Here is a 16,131-nt window from a genome sequence, read left to right as displayed (position 1 = left end):
AAAAATAAGCTCATAACCTGTGTGTAGTGCACAAACTATTCAGTATCTGTTAATGGCAAAAAAAAAAAATTAAGTCTGTTACTACACTTCACTCCTCTTCGACAGAACACTCACCAATTTGCTAATCTCTTCTTGACGGTCAGGTGCTGATCTGGCAGTTGCTCGAATCATAGTGGAAGTTTGATTGTCAGTGAGTTTCTTTATGCATCTTTGTCCTGCCACTATGTTGCACACCTGAAATAGCCCCACACAAAGGAAGTTAAAAAACTTTTTTAAACTGTTTTCTGGGTTTGTTTTTTGTTTTTTTTTCATTGCTGCACTACACAATTTCTAAAGTTGGCTACTCAAGAAACAGTTTGTCAACATTTCAGCCTTTTTTCCTCTGACCCCCTTCCCCCCTATTCCCAGAATGCAGTATTATCTAGAAGTGTACTTGCCTCAAGAGGAAGGTATGTGTGTTTCTGCTCCTGCCCAACTTGTAAACATGGAAGGTGAGGATAGCGTAAAACTAATTTGTGCCTGTCCTTAAAATACTGAGCTACAGTGCATTCAACTGTTTGTCCATTCTCCTGCTGAAGTGGGAATCTATTGGAAAAGAAATATGAAAAGAAGTCATTACTTTATGTAGATACTTCCCCACACTTGCTCAATACAATTCTTGGCACAAATTAAGCTTACTGGAGATTAAACCCATCTTGCTGAAATGATGCAAGTGCACTTCTATAATTGAGATTCCATCATTGCCACTACCACGTGTCCTCTAATAGTACCACAGAAGGCTATTTCTCAAACGCTCTTGATACCTGAAGCTATAAATTAAGTTTCTAACCCACTTAGAAATAAAGTCTTTGTCTTAGAAACAAAGACTAATGTTTTCTGCTTATTTGGGATACTTGCAGTACTACATTTTATGATATGCCACGTGCAGAAAACAGTACCCCTACTCAGAGTCACAAAACCAATTATTGCTTCAGAAATGCATTTTTCTCTTTCTGTACATTACATATATACTTCCATATATGCACACACATTTGCATATGCTTACTTCAAGGTGGCACAAATATTATGCTTTCATTACTGTAATACATCACTGAAAGGGCACGAAACAAAGCCCAAGTAATTAAATACCAGATTTAGATATTGATCAGTTACGTTCTTATAAAAAGCTGTTAAGCAGTTTTGTTCCTTATACTACTTTCTTAAAAATGGGAATAAATACCTCCATATACAAGTTATCTGCAAATCTCTGGGTAGTGATTAAAAATAAACATTTTTTCCAGAAGAAAAATAGATTGCTAACAAGCAAGATTAGAAAGCTAATCCCAATTGGCACTATATTTCTACTCAATGGTTATGGGAAACATTATGCTACCAATAGGACACCCTGTACTTCCAATGTTGAAGAAATCTGTAAATGGGGAAAAAAAACCCAAACAAACAAAAAAACCCCACAAAAACCAAACCAACCCATCACAGATTTAAAACAAAGTGATTGGTTCAAATGCCACGACATTCATTACAGAATAAAAACAGCAAAATCAGGAAAACACTTTGAGGAGTATTTTAAATGTATTGACCAAAGGCAGTATAATTTTTCAAGACAAGCTTTCTTGTGTCAGTAAGGCAGGCAAGATACTTTTCCAGCCTGAGAATGAACATATGCTTAAAAAGAAGCAAAATACTTTACGTTTGGTGACTTGCTGGTCGTCTGGTGACATTGCACACTCTGTACTTCCTTTTCATTTGTCCACAGTGTGTTATCTCCACCTTCAGACCTAAAAATTGGAAAACACATATCACTATTTATTCCAAATCAAGGTGTCAGACCCCTAAATTGCTACACAAGACCATTTAAACTGTGCAGTAAAGCTATTCACTATTTAGAATGTTCTCCAAGCACCCAGACAGAACTCAAAAAAACCAATTTACAGTCTTAAAGTTCAAAACCCCTGAGCTTCAGCCAAAATCCAACAAAGAATTCTAGAGACAAGACAAAACCCCAAAGCCCCAAGAGGTCACAGATGAAGCTGAACATATTCAGTGAATTCCAATTCTGTACCTCTAAGGACGTCCAGGATGGCAGAAGGACAAAAAGGGCATGCAACCCTCTTGAAACAAAAAGTTTGTTTATTCTTATGTCTGTGAGACTTCCAACTATACAGTGTCTGTGAGACCTCCAACTGTTGCAACCAACCCTGAACTAATGAAGTGGGGAGGGGGGGAATACCCACACAGCCTCTAGGAGCCCATGGGAATGAGGCCACGGAGCTTTATTCTTTGTGAAGACAAACATCTGTTGCAAATCCCACTGGCACAAAAGCTGAGCCCACCTGAAAGCCAATAACTTCTAGAATAATAAATTATCCACCCAAAACCAGCACAACACAGCTACCTGTAAATAAGTTTCTAATTCACCATTACCCACAAATACAAGTTTGAATGCAGCGTTTTCATTTATATTTCTTTCATCCTCAGGCAGAAACAGATGTATGTGAGCTACTAGAGACAAGAAATTGAATGTGTGGGAATAGGAAAGAGGGGGCTGTAGATAGGAATTCCTTATGTATCTGCACATGTATATAAACCCAGGCTGCTGCTGAATAACAGTGCATATTTCCCCTATCCGTGAAAGGCAATAATAACTTGTCAACAACATACTAATCTTTCCATGTAATTTGTGAGGGCTCAAAGTGCCATCTATTATGAAACCTTCAATAAATATCAAGTTTTCATGAATACCTTTGAAATCCGTATCACAAGTATTTTCATTAAAAGATAAACTGTTACCCCAATTTACAACTAGTTTTGCTGCAAATCTGAGATGACTTCTATCTGGAGAATGAAAATCCTCATGAGAAAAAAAAATGATAACACCAGCTGGCAATTCAGTGCCTGATTATTTTTTCAGAACATTTACAACCATTAAAAACTCAGGACTTATTTACACTTTTCTTGCTAACTTCTAGTTGGGCAAAGATGATTTTGTGGATGTTTTGTGGAAACAAGGAAGCTGCATGATAGATTTATGGAGCTGCTTTTTCTTCTTTAACTTGCTTTCTTTCTATCAAGCATATCATGAAGGAAGGACCTCCATTTTCCAGAAGAAATCTTCAGTGAACAAACCAGTAAGATTTCTTCTTCCTACTCTTTGATTCAGTCCTTACATATTAGAAAAAATGTAAATTTATGTAAGTCTTACATGTAAATTCAGGAGAGTATATTGTATGAAATATACCTAAGTATGCAAAAACACATTGCTAAATTATTAGTAAAATAAGGAATATGAAAATCTTGACATCAGTAATTTGAAAGATTTAAAATCAGGTAATTTAAAAAAAAAAAAAACAAAAACATACCACATTAATTCCAGTCTTTGTAAACATTTTGAAATCATCAGATTAGGAACCTGAGTATCTTTGTCACAAAACTGTGACTGGCACTACCAATATGTTTCAGACGTGAAAAATATTAAGTTATTGTATTTCTAACCGTTAACTCGTATTTACTCTAGAGATGGGGGTACTTTAAGAAGAGTAAAGTATTACAGTAAATGTAACTTCTAAATACAATAAAGCAATATTCATTTGGGAAGATAAATTGTTTTTAAGGAGACTGACATAATAAGGGATGCTGCTTTACATGCTGAAAAGAAAAGATCTCAGTAGTAGCTCTGCACTGAGATGCTCTCAGATGCCAACACACACCAGTAACTTTGACATGACGCTTGATCAAGTGGTGGTGAGGCACAAAAAAGTGAAGGTATGTCAAGAGAACCTACACTTAAATGAAGAGAAGCTTGCACAAGTCACAAGCCAGTAATCTTCTCACTAAAATAAATTATCATCCATCTTCTAGAAAGTTTTAGTTCAGCCCATCACTTAGAGTAAAACATATCATCATCATAGTTTCACCAAAGCACTTTCATTAAGGGCAAAGCTAATTAAACTAACCTATATTTGCCACAGGCAAAACATGCACACACATATATAGTTACCACAGATTCTTGAATACGTGATAATTTACTTATGTGCGTACCTGAGCCCTAAATGCGGCTGGTCCAATAAATAAGCTCACTGAACTTTCTGTACCAGTGATTCATCAAATCTGAAGCCACATACTTCTCTGAACTGACCCAGCTTTGCTTATATTCACAAAGTGACTCTGTCAAGCTACAGAGATGAACTGATGTAGTAAGAAAAAAGGACAAGTCGACTTTTGTATCAGCAATAGCGTGGCCAGCAGGGACAGGGAAGTGATCTTACCCCTGAACTCAGCACTGGTGAGGCTGCACCTCGATTACTGGGTTCAGTTTTGGGCCCCTCACTACAAAAAGGACATTGAATTACTTGAGTGTGTCCAGAGAAGGGCAACAAAGGTGGTGAAGGGTCTGGAGCACAGGTGTGATGGGGAGCGGCTGAGGGAAGTGGGGGGGTTTAGTGTGGAGAAGAGGAGGCTGAGGGGAGACCTCATCGCTCTCTACAACTCCCTGAAAGGAGGGTGCAGAGAGGGGGGATGAGTCTCTTCAACCAAGTAACAAGCGATAGGACAAGAGGGAATGGCCTCAAGCTGCACCAGGGCAGGGTTAGACTGGCTCTTAGAAAGTATTTCTTTGCAGAAGGGGTTGTTGGGCGTTGGAATGGGCTGCTCAGAGCAGGGGTGAAGTCCCCATCCCTGGAGGGGTTTAAGAGTTGGGTTGACCCAGCGCTGAGGGATCTGGTGGTGTTGGGAATGGTCAGTGTGAGGTTCATGGTTGGACTGGAGGATCTTCAAGGTCTTTTCCAACCTTGATGATTCTGTGATTCTGTGACTGAAACATAACATTGATCAGTAGACTTCTTAAAGTCTTGAAATACATGTAAGTAATAAAACGATTCTTGCCTCTTAGTTTTGCTCAAAAAGCGTATGTGCACAGTTCATTGTGATAATCTATCTCCCAATAAGGCAACTGCTACAGAAAATATTTTGAACGTGTAACGGTAACACATCATCAGGCAGAATAAAGCAGTTTTATGTAATTATTACCTTTTATTTCTTTGGTAAACTTTACCCTTTGGGAATCTGTCAGAGGTTTTTGTTGTTCTTCAATACTTTTGAAGTCCAAAACTTCACATACAAACTCAATAACTGGCTGTGCTTTGTAAAATGCGGTTGCCGATACTGTAGAGAAAAACATTAATGTTGCATTACAATACTGAGGAAATTTTTAAGAAATCCAACGAATGGAATGAAATTTTTGGCTTTCCATTGAAAGAGAAAATATTTCTGTAGGACCTACCATCAATATTTAACATCATTTTCCACAAAGAAGGTCTGACTGATTGATGGAAGCCAAACCAAACTTCTCTGCCACCGCCCAACGGATTTGAGCACCCTTCTGATGCTGTAAAAAAAGATCGCCCCACAGGAGTATATCTGCAATAAAGAAAATAAATTCAGATCATAAACTAAAGCAAAGAAAAAAAAAAGCAATAAAGCCATAACTAATGCAGATTCCTATTCACAAAAGCACAGAAATGTCAGTGTTTCAAATTACCAATAATCTGAGATTCCTGTCAGGACTCAGGTTACACCTCTCAAAATCCAGCTGGTTACAGTGAGAAATTGGTTACTACTCACATTTGTTTAAACTTATGTTCAGTATACTCCTTAATATACCTAATTCAAACAAAAAACATTAATACCTTTTTTTTGTACTCTATTAAAAATTCAGATATACTTCAGTAAAAAATATAATTAAACATATCTGCTATTAAAACAACAATGTAATACTCTCTCCCCTTACTTGTGCATAGCTTCCTCTGAAATCCATGGAAACTTTGCGTGGGTAAACAACTGATGTAACAAATATTTTTGATGCACCTTTCATCTTGGTAATTCAGTACTGCACACTTAATATCAAAGTAATCAAAACCAGTGCCAATATGTTTCTCTGAACAAAGATGTGTGACTAACTAGTCTGGACTGTTTTTTGTGTTGCAAAACCTGACTGAAGAGATTTTTATTTTTTTTATCCTTAATGGGAGGATAAAGTCAATGTAATATAAGGCTATTTAAAGATATTTACATAAATTTAACTCATTTTCCCTATTTAGCCCTTCAAAATGGGAAAATTCAGTCTTACTAAGCTTTGTTCTTTACTTTCCAATTGAATGGAATCTGGTGGTCTTAAGCGACTTGTTTCATGGCAGCATAATTAAATCTCTTGGGTTTGACTGCAAATGCTGTAGATCCCACTTGCTTGGAAAAAACCCAAATCATTTTCAAGTTTTTCTTTTCTATAAAAATAGCTATACTGGGCAACACTGACATCCCCATAGCACTGTATCCTTTATACAAAATTGGCAATAAATATCTGTCCAAGGACGCACAGGAACAGGGTAACAAGTTTTAAAACGACCCTTACGCATCTACCAACCTCCAACTACTTTCCACTCGGGGAAGACTTCCTTCTCTGAGGCCTACAGAGAAACAGGGCACAAGTGAGATGGCACAGCACCCCTGACCTGAGAGCACACAAATGTGGAGCGAGTCTGAAGACCAGTGGGGAAAGAGATTTGTGTCCAGGCTGGAGGTTACTAATTCCACCAGACGAGCAGAAAAGCACTGTATTGCCTCTTGCCTGAGCACGCCACCTGCAATTTTGGTTGAGCTATGAAAGCACATCCTACCCAAAAAGCCACTGAAGTGATTCAAATAACAATGCAACCTCCTAAACAACGTCAAGGTCTTCCCCTCACCTCATGGAAGGCAAGTGCCTCATCACTACATCCAGTGCCTGGATGGTTTCAAACGGGACACTTGGCAGCCGACCAGAAAGAGCATCATGTAATGCCTGCAAACTCACACAGGACATCCACTTTATAGCCACCTTAAATATTCTGTCCTTTCCTTCTCCTGGCAGCGTGACCTCCAGCTCCACCTGCAACAATGCCAAACAACAAACCAAGATGATTCTTTCCATTTAAAGGGGAAAATGGAAGGGGCTTGGAAGGGATGATGGATTCCTCTGAACAGCGCTATAAAGCATGGGAAGAGACAAAAAGCAATGATGAAGAAACAACATACATTAGGTACAACCTCTTTTTACAGCTAGATCTTTCCAAAGATGTATTTCAGAAAGCTGGCATGCTTCCCAACTGGCATCTATCTCCCTCTTTGAGGCAACATTATCATTTGGAAGTGCTTGCGTATCCACTGGGAGGTCTCGGTGAAGATCCAATTACCTGATTTCAGATACCTAACACATACTAATGCATCACTGCTCATGTCAGCTCCTGCGTGCCTAAAATAAAACATGGTCTGTCACTACCTGCCAAGACTCATGAATTTCTGGTATCCACTTGCTAGAGCACCAGAGTGCTATTACTGTAGACATAGTTCAAACAAGAGAAAATAAAATCCACAAGGAGCTTTCAAAGACAAAAAAAAAAACCAAACATCACCCCCCCACACCTCCTGCCAATGAAACAAAAAAACCCCACAAAACCCACCAACCAAAAACCCTCTTATTTTTAAACACTGAAGAAAGAATAAATGATGACTCCTAAGTACTAGTGATGCTATCAGGCAGGAAACAGGGGCACTCCTTTGATATGTTATGCCCTGCTTTGAATTTTTTGTCTAAAAATCACTGGCAAACTACATTATGGTAAATTATTTTAGCTGATTACTTGTAATTACTTGTAATGCTGACTTCTCCTCTTTATTAAAACAAAGAAAGCCTGAGCACTGAAGTTCTTAAACAGACTAAAATTAAGGCTTGTCTGAAATGATTAGCAGTTCTGGGAGTGACTACAAGAAATAACAAGATCAGAGTATCCTTTGTGCTGGATATAAACAAAAACATTGCATTTTCCTGTCCTAGGGAACTTACAATTTAAATATAAAAGACATCCACTTAACAGACAAACTGTAATTAGTGGGCTAGCAAAAATAATACATGGGTAATGGTGAGCTAATATATGCAATCATCTGGTCTTCTGTGACAGTTAAGATTCTTCAGTCAAAAAACAGGAAGGAAAGATAAAACACATATAATAAGCCTTCCTGTATGCAAAAAACCCCAAAGTTGACAATTTATAGCAGACAGTCACAATTAATATTGCAGCCACATCTCTCCCCTAGTACAAACATCATTCACCAGGAGACTTGAGCAGAGGAAGGAGCTGTATGGCTGTGGGAGAGCAATGGGAACGGGAACCTGTAATTGCGGAGTCACTGGTCTGAATTGGGCCCAGAATGTTAACTGCTGAAAAGCTGTGCAAATAAAGGTTTTCAGCTGACACAGGTTGGAAGCTTTCAGTGAAGGCTTTTTTCCCACCACGCCATCCGAAGGTCTTCGACATTTAGAGCAGATGGAAGACGTCTGTCGCACCTGAACTTCATTTTCCTTCAAACTTTTCTCCTCCTTCAAATCAAGTTTCATAATTTCTATTATTCCTGATATTGTTAATATGCAACTAATCTGATTAGCAACAACTTTGGTACCCTTAATCTAAAAGAAGATTTCATGTTACTTTTTCCCCTCCTGGTTTCAATTTACGAAGCTCCTTCACTGTGATGGAATAGCAAATGATGAAGGATTCATCAAAAACAGGACTACCTGTGTTGCAGTATCCATGTCCCCGGTGGAAATAAAAGACCCATGACTGAAGAATTACTATTCCAGTTGCTAGACTGCAAATACCAGTTAAGTTCAGCATAGCTGTGACAGTGAATTCACACTGCTGAACTTGGCCCAAACAGTTTTTGCTGCTGGGTCTAACCCTACTTCAAAACAGTTGAATTAGAGTCACTGCTCAAATAAGTAAGGTTTAAATTCAACTTTCCAGGTTTTCTTCCTTTAGTATCTCACCTGAATTACACGCTACTGAAGAGTTTATGTTAAAAAAAAAAATAAAATCAGAAAAAATACATTAGGACCAAAAAATGTGTCATTAATCCACATGGCCACATATACTTTTAGGCACTGCTAATCAGAATTTAAGTATCTCAGTGATATTTTATTTATTCCACTCTATATTTTTAAGGGCAAATGAACACACTCATGTTTGACAGAGTAAGCAAAACACAAAAAAATTCAAGACAAGGTAGTTTTTGGTGGGAATTTTACCATGTACTTTACTATTACGAATAAACTATGAAGCCAAATTTAATGTTTGATTTCCTACAGTTTCACCAGGTGTAATCTATCCCCAAATAAAAAAATTACTAACCTACTACCTGCTAGACCCATTGCTAGATTGCAACACAGTTGACAATTTTGTGGCTAATGGAAAGGGGTGTTACTGCAGGGATGTGAAAAATCATTAAGCCTATGGAAAAATTTGAAAGCTGTTCTTAAAAAGAATAGATCTTGTAGCTGATGTAGTCTGACTCACTCATACAAATCAGCCTATCATTGTTTAAAAATAATAAAAATTAAACCTGACCGTGTGTTTCTGGGGAATTCTTAATGCTCCTTCTTCTCTATAAACACACGCAACACTCATTATTTTATCATCTTTTGAACACACTATGTACCTTTTCTCTAAGAGCTTTTCCTTCCCAGGGATTCAGAGGAAAACATGCACAGTTTCCAATCAATTATTTGGGTGCCTACCTCCCATGGACTTGTTTGGAAATCTCAAGCTATGGATGTAAGAAAGAGGTCTGCTTCTGCCATGTACAGTGTCATCAGCAGTACTTCCAATAGAGAAAGTGAAGAGGAGTATGGTTGTGGCCATAGACTGTTTTTAGCCAGTAAACTGTAATTACTGTTTTTCTAATTAAAGACTGCTTAAGAAGTATGTTAAAATATATCATTTGTTCTTGAATCTTGCTAGGTGAGAAAACTTTTAAGTTCAGTTAAAATTTAATTCTAGCTCTTAATCACAGAAGAATATTTTAGGGAAATACACAAGTAACAGCAGTTGAGTACAAAGCTACAATTAGAGGTGACCTGGGCTTGCTGTTAGAACCTACGAGGAAAGACAAGACTATTAATATCTTCATACCTTGACAGTGTCCTATACACTTCTTTCTTCTCAATGTGTACAAGTAAAAACTAGGAAAATATTGTCAATATTTACATATTTCATATTTGTTCTGAAAGGTCTAAAGAAATGAAGGAATTAAGGAGTGAAAATAAAGTACAATAAGGAAGGAATGAAAACAGGTATGATAACCATGAAAGCCTAGCAGAAAAGTATTTATATAATAGAAGAAGTTATAAAAGAAGCAGGGTTGTCAGCAAGGACAAAAAAAGCCAACCCCAGAACAACCACTACTGACAAGAGATGAGGACAGAGTGCATTAATTAACTTAAAGAGCAACAGGAAGGAAAAAAATGTTGGCAATTTGGTGTCAGCCTTCTGTTTAGCATCAGTTCTTCCACTACTGATGCACACTGCAAGGAAATCAAAGTTGTCTTCCACTTTATTAAGGATCATCTATTAATCATTGTATGTTCATGAATCCTTTCAATATGATTCTAAATGTAATGAGATGTGCAGCAAACTTGCTACATTTGCTATGTACAGAACAGCCAAAAAAAACCCCCAAAGAAACCTGATTAGTTATGCTGGAGGAAAAGTCCAATACCTCCAAGCTTTACACTAACATTTACATTTAAACCATGCTTAAACCAATTTAGCACCATGTAAAAATTTCCCTCATTAGGCTAAATTTCCCCATGTCAGATTTAAACCAGCTGAAGATTTATCTCTATTAATCCTCTCCTCCAGGGTAATAACATTAATATATGTATAGCAGAACAACCAACAAAGTCCTATATCCCATGAGAAATAGGGAAAAAAATATGACTTTATTAAAAGAGAGCCTAAGTCTGAGCCACAGATTAAGCTATCTGAACCATCTTGTGCTAACCTCCACTAAAAACACTCTCCTCAGTGACCACCTTTTGCAAATGATCATCGCTCTGGCTAGATAATTCTGTCCCAACCAAAATGGTTAACGAAATCATTAAAGTCAGCTTTTTCCCAGGTGTAGGTTACAATGTTCATTTGCACAGACACAAAGGAATTGAGGCATCAAAAGCATTTCCTGCTGACACACTGTCACTAGAGTTCATTTTTACCATGTATGATTTAGTATACATGGGCTTTAAAATCCAACTTGAGCGTGTCCAGAGAAGGGCAACAAAGCTGGTGCAGGGTCTGGAGCACAGGTCTGATGGGGAGCGGCTGAGGGAACTGGGGGGGTTTAGTCTGGAGAAGAGGAGGCTGAGGGGAGACCTCATCGCCCTCTACAACTCCCTGAAAGGAGGGTGCAGAGAGCTGGGGATGAGTCTCTTCAACCAAGTAACAAGGGGAAATGGCCTCAAGCTGCACCAGGGCAGGGTCAGACTGGCTCTTAGGAAGTATCTCTTTGCAGAAGGGGTTGTTGGGCGTTGGAATGGACTGCCCAGGGCAGGGGGGGAGTCCCCATCCCTGGAGGGGTTTAGAGTCAGGTTGACCCAGCGCTGAGGGATCTGGTAGAGTTGAGAACGGTCAGTGTGAGGTTCATGGTTGGACTGGATGATCTACAAGGTCTTTTCCAACCTCGGTGATTCTGTGATTCTGTGAAGAGTTGAGTCCTATTCAGTCAGCAGGCATTCAGACACAGAAGGAACAGGAGGAGGGGGCCAGTTCATCTAGTTCCCAATCAGAGTAGCACCAATTTACATCTCACAAAAAGTCTCATTAGATCTGACGATTAATTTCATCCCAGTTTGTTTATCCTCCATAGAGAAACCATTTTTCATTTACCTTTACTTATTAAATGCAGAACTTCATACTTGTCATAAAATATGTTGTCAGTCATCCACAACTTGGAAAGTATTATAGTTATAAGGTAACTCTGCATGCATCCAGAGGACTTGTTTAAACCCTTAGGAGACACTCATCAAGTATTTTTTGCCACCTTTGGCAAATACTTTGCAATCTTATGTGTCAAATCTGTAGGAACCGGAATACTCTATGTGAAAGCAAAAAAAAAAAAAATTTCTCTAATACTTTTAATGATTCCTTTACAGTTTTCCCAGATGTTACCTTATTGGTTACTGAAAAATACTTAAGACTGGAATAGAGACTGACCTTTACTGCATGACATTCACTAAAGTACATTTGAGGGAAATAAAAATTACACATATGAGATCAAGAGCTTGATTCAGGTAGAATCATTACCTATGTCAAGCACAGCACAGACATACAATGTGAGACAGCAAAGGACAGCATGAACTCTTTTACAGCACACTGCTACTGAATTTCAGAAGACCTGAGCTCTGTTCCCAGTTTTATCACATATGCAAGTTTCCACATTTCTCTGTATTTCCCTTTGCCCCTTATATTTTACTTTTGTCCACTTAGGTTGTAATCAACTTCTACGGGACAGGACAGTCTTCCCCTGTAACCGTGCATGCCTCACCTTGCACCCACAGCAGAAGGGTAAAATGGCCTCTGGGAACTACTGTAGTACAAACAAGAATGACTGTATCCTCAAGTGTTCATCTTAATAAAAAAGGCCACAGAAAATTCAATCTGATATTAGACCACAGATACGTAGGCAAAGTTATTTTATAGGATTTGTGTGTTAGCATGTTCCAACACAGTCCCTTCTACTTCACCAGTCAATGGGCAGACGTGGGTACACTTTGCAGCTACAACCAGAGCGACCGAAGAGGTCACCGCCCCACATACAAAGTCAGCAAACAGAACACACAAATCCTCTTCGATTGCCCCAGGGCTAAGCTAGCAGGTCTTAACCTGTGCAGTCTGAACTGCTTTGGCTCTCACATGGTAAAGGATTAGGGAAGAGGTTCCATACAGGCAGTGGAGGGATGGAGGAGTTTCTTCCAGTTAGTGGATAGTGAGAACCAGCTTCCAGTGGACTTTGATGAGATTAACAAGTCGACACAACAACTTGCTGTTGCCCAGAGGGGTGCTTCTGCTCCCCTCTTCCAAACTCAACCCTGCTTTCACTTTCTTCCTAGCACCAGTAAGAGCTTGTCCGCTATCTTGAGCGGTTGATCCAGCTCACCAAACCAGCAGAAACCACGCGAGTAGGGAGAAAGAGAGGGAGGAAAGAAAGGATATTGAAAGGGGAGTGACCATTTTCCTGACAACAAGCTCACACTTCTGTCTTGGCAAACCACACCCTGAGCAAAGTGGCAACAGAAGGAGACATCTATTCCTGAAATATAAAATCAGTTTCTATCAGTTATTAGAAAGGCTCTGCAAATCTGACATTAAAATCTCCAATCAGAAACTTTTCTATTTAAAACTTACTTTATCTCTCCCAATGGGAAGCGGCATAGCTGTATAAAGGTTTTTTCTTCCATCAAACACTGGCTTGCGATCCCCAAAAATCTGGGTTTTAAAGTGCTGAACCATATGCTCCACTATTTCTCTGAAAATACAAAAGATTTATGTTAATTCAACTTTTTACCTTTAATGTTAAGTAGCAGATGAACACTAACACTAATATTTATGAAGACCTTAGGTAAGTGAAAGGGTTGTCCAGTGCTGGGATTAAAGGCAAGATTTGTTTGACTGTTCTGAATTAAAGCAACCTTTTCACAGACTAAACTATTTTCTTAAAGCAGCTATTTTTAGCTTTTTCAGATTCCTCTTTTCTGTGATCTACTGAAAGTGTAAAGTGAAAGCTCGTGCTCTCTCAAGCTCAAAAAGAGAAATGCTTGGTATTCTCCTGGGGCTTCTGCTCTCCTGTCCTACAGCCCTTTCTGCAGAGGACCATGGACCAAAGCCTGAGAAGCTTTCAAGAAAAATCACTATCCAAGCTTACAGCTGTAGTGTAAGGACAACAGTTCTATGATGACAGTGGTAATGCAAACTTTTTGCATCACACTGAGAATGATTTAAATAGCATTTTTTCACGTACGCAACACAACTGGCATCCATCCAACAAAACTGGATATGCGCATTCCCAGGGACCCATGTGTATGAAAAATACAGATTCGTTTAAGCATAACTGGAATTAGGTTACACGTTTGTATGAATAAGGTAACCACTCACAAAGTTCTTGTCAAACCACAGTGTTTACACACTGGTCATGCAAAGCAGTTCACCAGCTGATGAGAGGTCTGTTGGAATAATAAAACCCTTTGATGTCAAAGTTCTTTGGTCCAAATGTCCCAGAGAGACATCCTTCAGGCTATCTGCATCACAAGGCTGTAAAATCTGAAACCCAGCAGCAGTCTGCAGTACGCTGCCTACAAGATCCTTAACATACAGCTTGGGGCAAAAGGGCATTAAGAAGTTAAACTGACACAGAAAGCAAACCACTGTTTCTTCAGTACTGTTCTCAACTAGCAGCTCGGAGACGCTGCAGGTGACTATTTGAATGACCTTGACTTGGAAAGGTAATTAACCCAGCATACAGTTAGGTATTATGGCGATGCAGAATTCTGAGATGACAACTCTGAATTCATTCAAGAAAAGAATGAAGACTGTTTTAATTGACTATTTCTTTGCTGTGCCCCAGTGCTTTAAGACAACATGTGACCACTGAAAGAAACTTGTCTGACCTCCTAAGAAGTGTGAATAAAACTTGACCCAGTCATATCTGCTTGAGCTCTGCAATGGCTGACTGAACAAGTATGTAATTTGGAGGGTGGGAGGAAGGAGGTATTTGTCAACCTTGAGTTAAAGACTGAGCAATGGAAAACCCATTCTCTTACTGAGCAAGTTCTTCTGATTGTGAGCTGCTTTATATAAAAATGAACACTTCGACTTAATTAAGGTTTTCAAGCTTCAAACCACATTTAGCAATGGTGCTTCTCAGCCGTGGGTGGACAGATCTTAATGAAAAGTAAGCTATATTCTCCATGTGAAGTTAAAAGAAGACTTATTTACCAATTCACTAACTTCAGTCCTTTGGGACTACTATTCTACTAAGATCACCCAAGCACACCAAGAACTCGGGGCCAGCAACTGCAAGCAGAGTTCATCTTGAACCCTGGTGAGTACTAGCTGTCCTCATGACTTAAACCAAGGGCATCCATGGTGCAGAACCCAACTCACACTGCCCACTCTGCCTATCTAACTATCCAAATAGATCTGGCCTTTCTGTGACATGTGAAGAATTGTAGCCAGATTGTATTAATTTGGCACAGCAGCTGTGTGTTTCCAGTCCTGCTCCAGTTCACATCTCGTTAATGTGGAACTTGCATGTACTCTGTACACATCCCTGCAGTGGGTCTGTAGGGTCATGGTCCAAGCTGTAGTGAGTCCTAGAATAAAACTGAAGAACGAAGCTGGGACAGATGAGGGAGTAGTGTAAATGGAAATAAAATTTCCCTCTACCCTTTCAAGAAGTTACAACATACAAAGTAATGATAAAAAACTATTTACTATAAATATACATCTGAATTATATAACCAAAATACTAGAAAAGTGTAAGCCAGCTGAAAAAAAACTATCATTTAGAACTGGACTACATCTGTGTCATACATAATCCTATATACATATATATAAGCACACACAAAAATGCAGGTATACGTGTAGGACTGAAAGGTCATAGCTCACAAAAACCCAGGTGTAGGTGACTGCAGGTACATCTATAGGGTAACACAGGAAGGAGTAAGTACTCAAAAGAAATAAAACATACACTTCATTTAAGTGAAAATTAAATTCAATTCTTGACTAGATTAAAAATTAAATTTATAATAGATCACCACAGAAAAAACCAGGACAGCAAAGCACAGTGATGCTGCTTTATGAAAGTGCTATCATTACCAACTCTTTAGTATAACAATGGATAATGCACTCTGGTTTATTAACTCACGTTAAGAAAACTTTGGCTTTCGGGTGGCTTTTTTGACTCCACACTTTGTTCATGTTCATGACTGCATATTCCACCCATGTGACCTTTTTTAATAAGGAAAGGTTTTGCTCTTGAATATATAAACACGTCATTCCAATCCTCTACAGTCAAGATGTAGGTAGTTATGATGATGACACTTGTGGTTTCCAGTTAGTGCCAAGTCTTGTTCTCAAGTTTCACTTCTGGCAACACCGCTCTTTTTCAAGTCAATGAGGTTGCCACACTGTGACTAATAGGGCACATATGCAAAATGCAAGACCTAATGGTTTCTTTCCTTGGCCAACTGATCCACGTTTTCACCTTGCTATC

At 38.8% G+C, this 16,131-nt stretch overlaps 1 protein-coding gene across 5 annotated transcripts in view; it reads right to left on the bottom strand.

Annotated features, from left to right (window-relative positions):
* Window positions 1-16,131, bottom strand: part of AGO2 (argonaute RISC catalytic component 2) — a 66,854-nt gene that overhangs the window by 28,631 nt on the left and 22,092 nt on the right. For 3 of the 5 annotated variants that reach the window (XM_074832799.1, XM_074832890.1, XM_074832617.1), the window contains exons 3-9: window positions 13,266-13,386; window positions 6,738-6,922; window positions 5,276-5,412; window positions 5,023-5,157; window positions 1,688-1,775; window positions 438-585; window positions 115-234 (exon numbers count right to left, since the gene is read on the bottom strand). In XM_074832799.1, coding sequence (XP_074688900.1) covers window positions 115-234; window positions 438-585; window positions 1,688-1,775; window positions 5,023-5,157; window positions 5,276-5,412; window positions 6,738-6,922; window positions 13,266-13,386 — 934 coding nt within the window. The remainder of the gene's footprint in view (window positions 1-114; window positions 235-437; window positions 586-1,687; window positions 1,776-5,022; window positions 5,158-5,275; window positions 5,413-6,737; window positions 6,923-13,265; window positions 13,387-16,131) is intronic. The other 2 variants (XM_074832708.1, XM_074832975.1) reach the window with 2 other exon arrangements.

The sequence above is a fragment of the Strix aluco genome, chromosome 1, assembly GCF_031877795.1.
Source record: "Strix aluco isolate bStrAlu1 chromosome 1, bStrAlu1.hap1, whole genome shotgun sequence".
Taxonomy (NCBI): Eukaryota; Metazoa; Chordata; class Aves; order Strigiformes; family Strigidae; genus Strix; species Strix aluco.
This window is presented reverse-complemented; position numbering and strand designations above follow the sequence as displayed.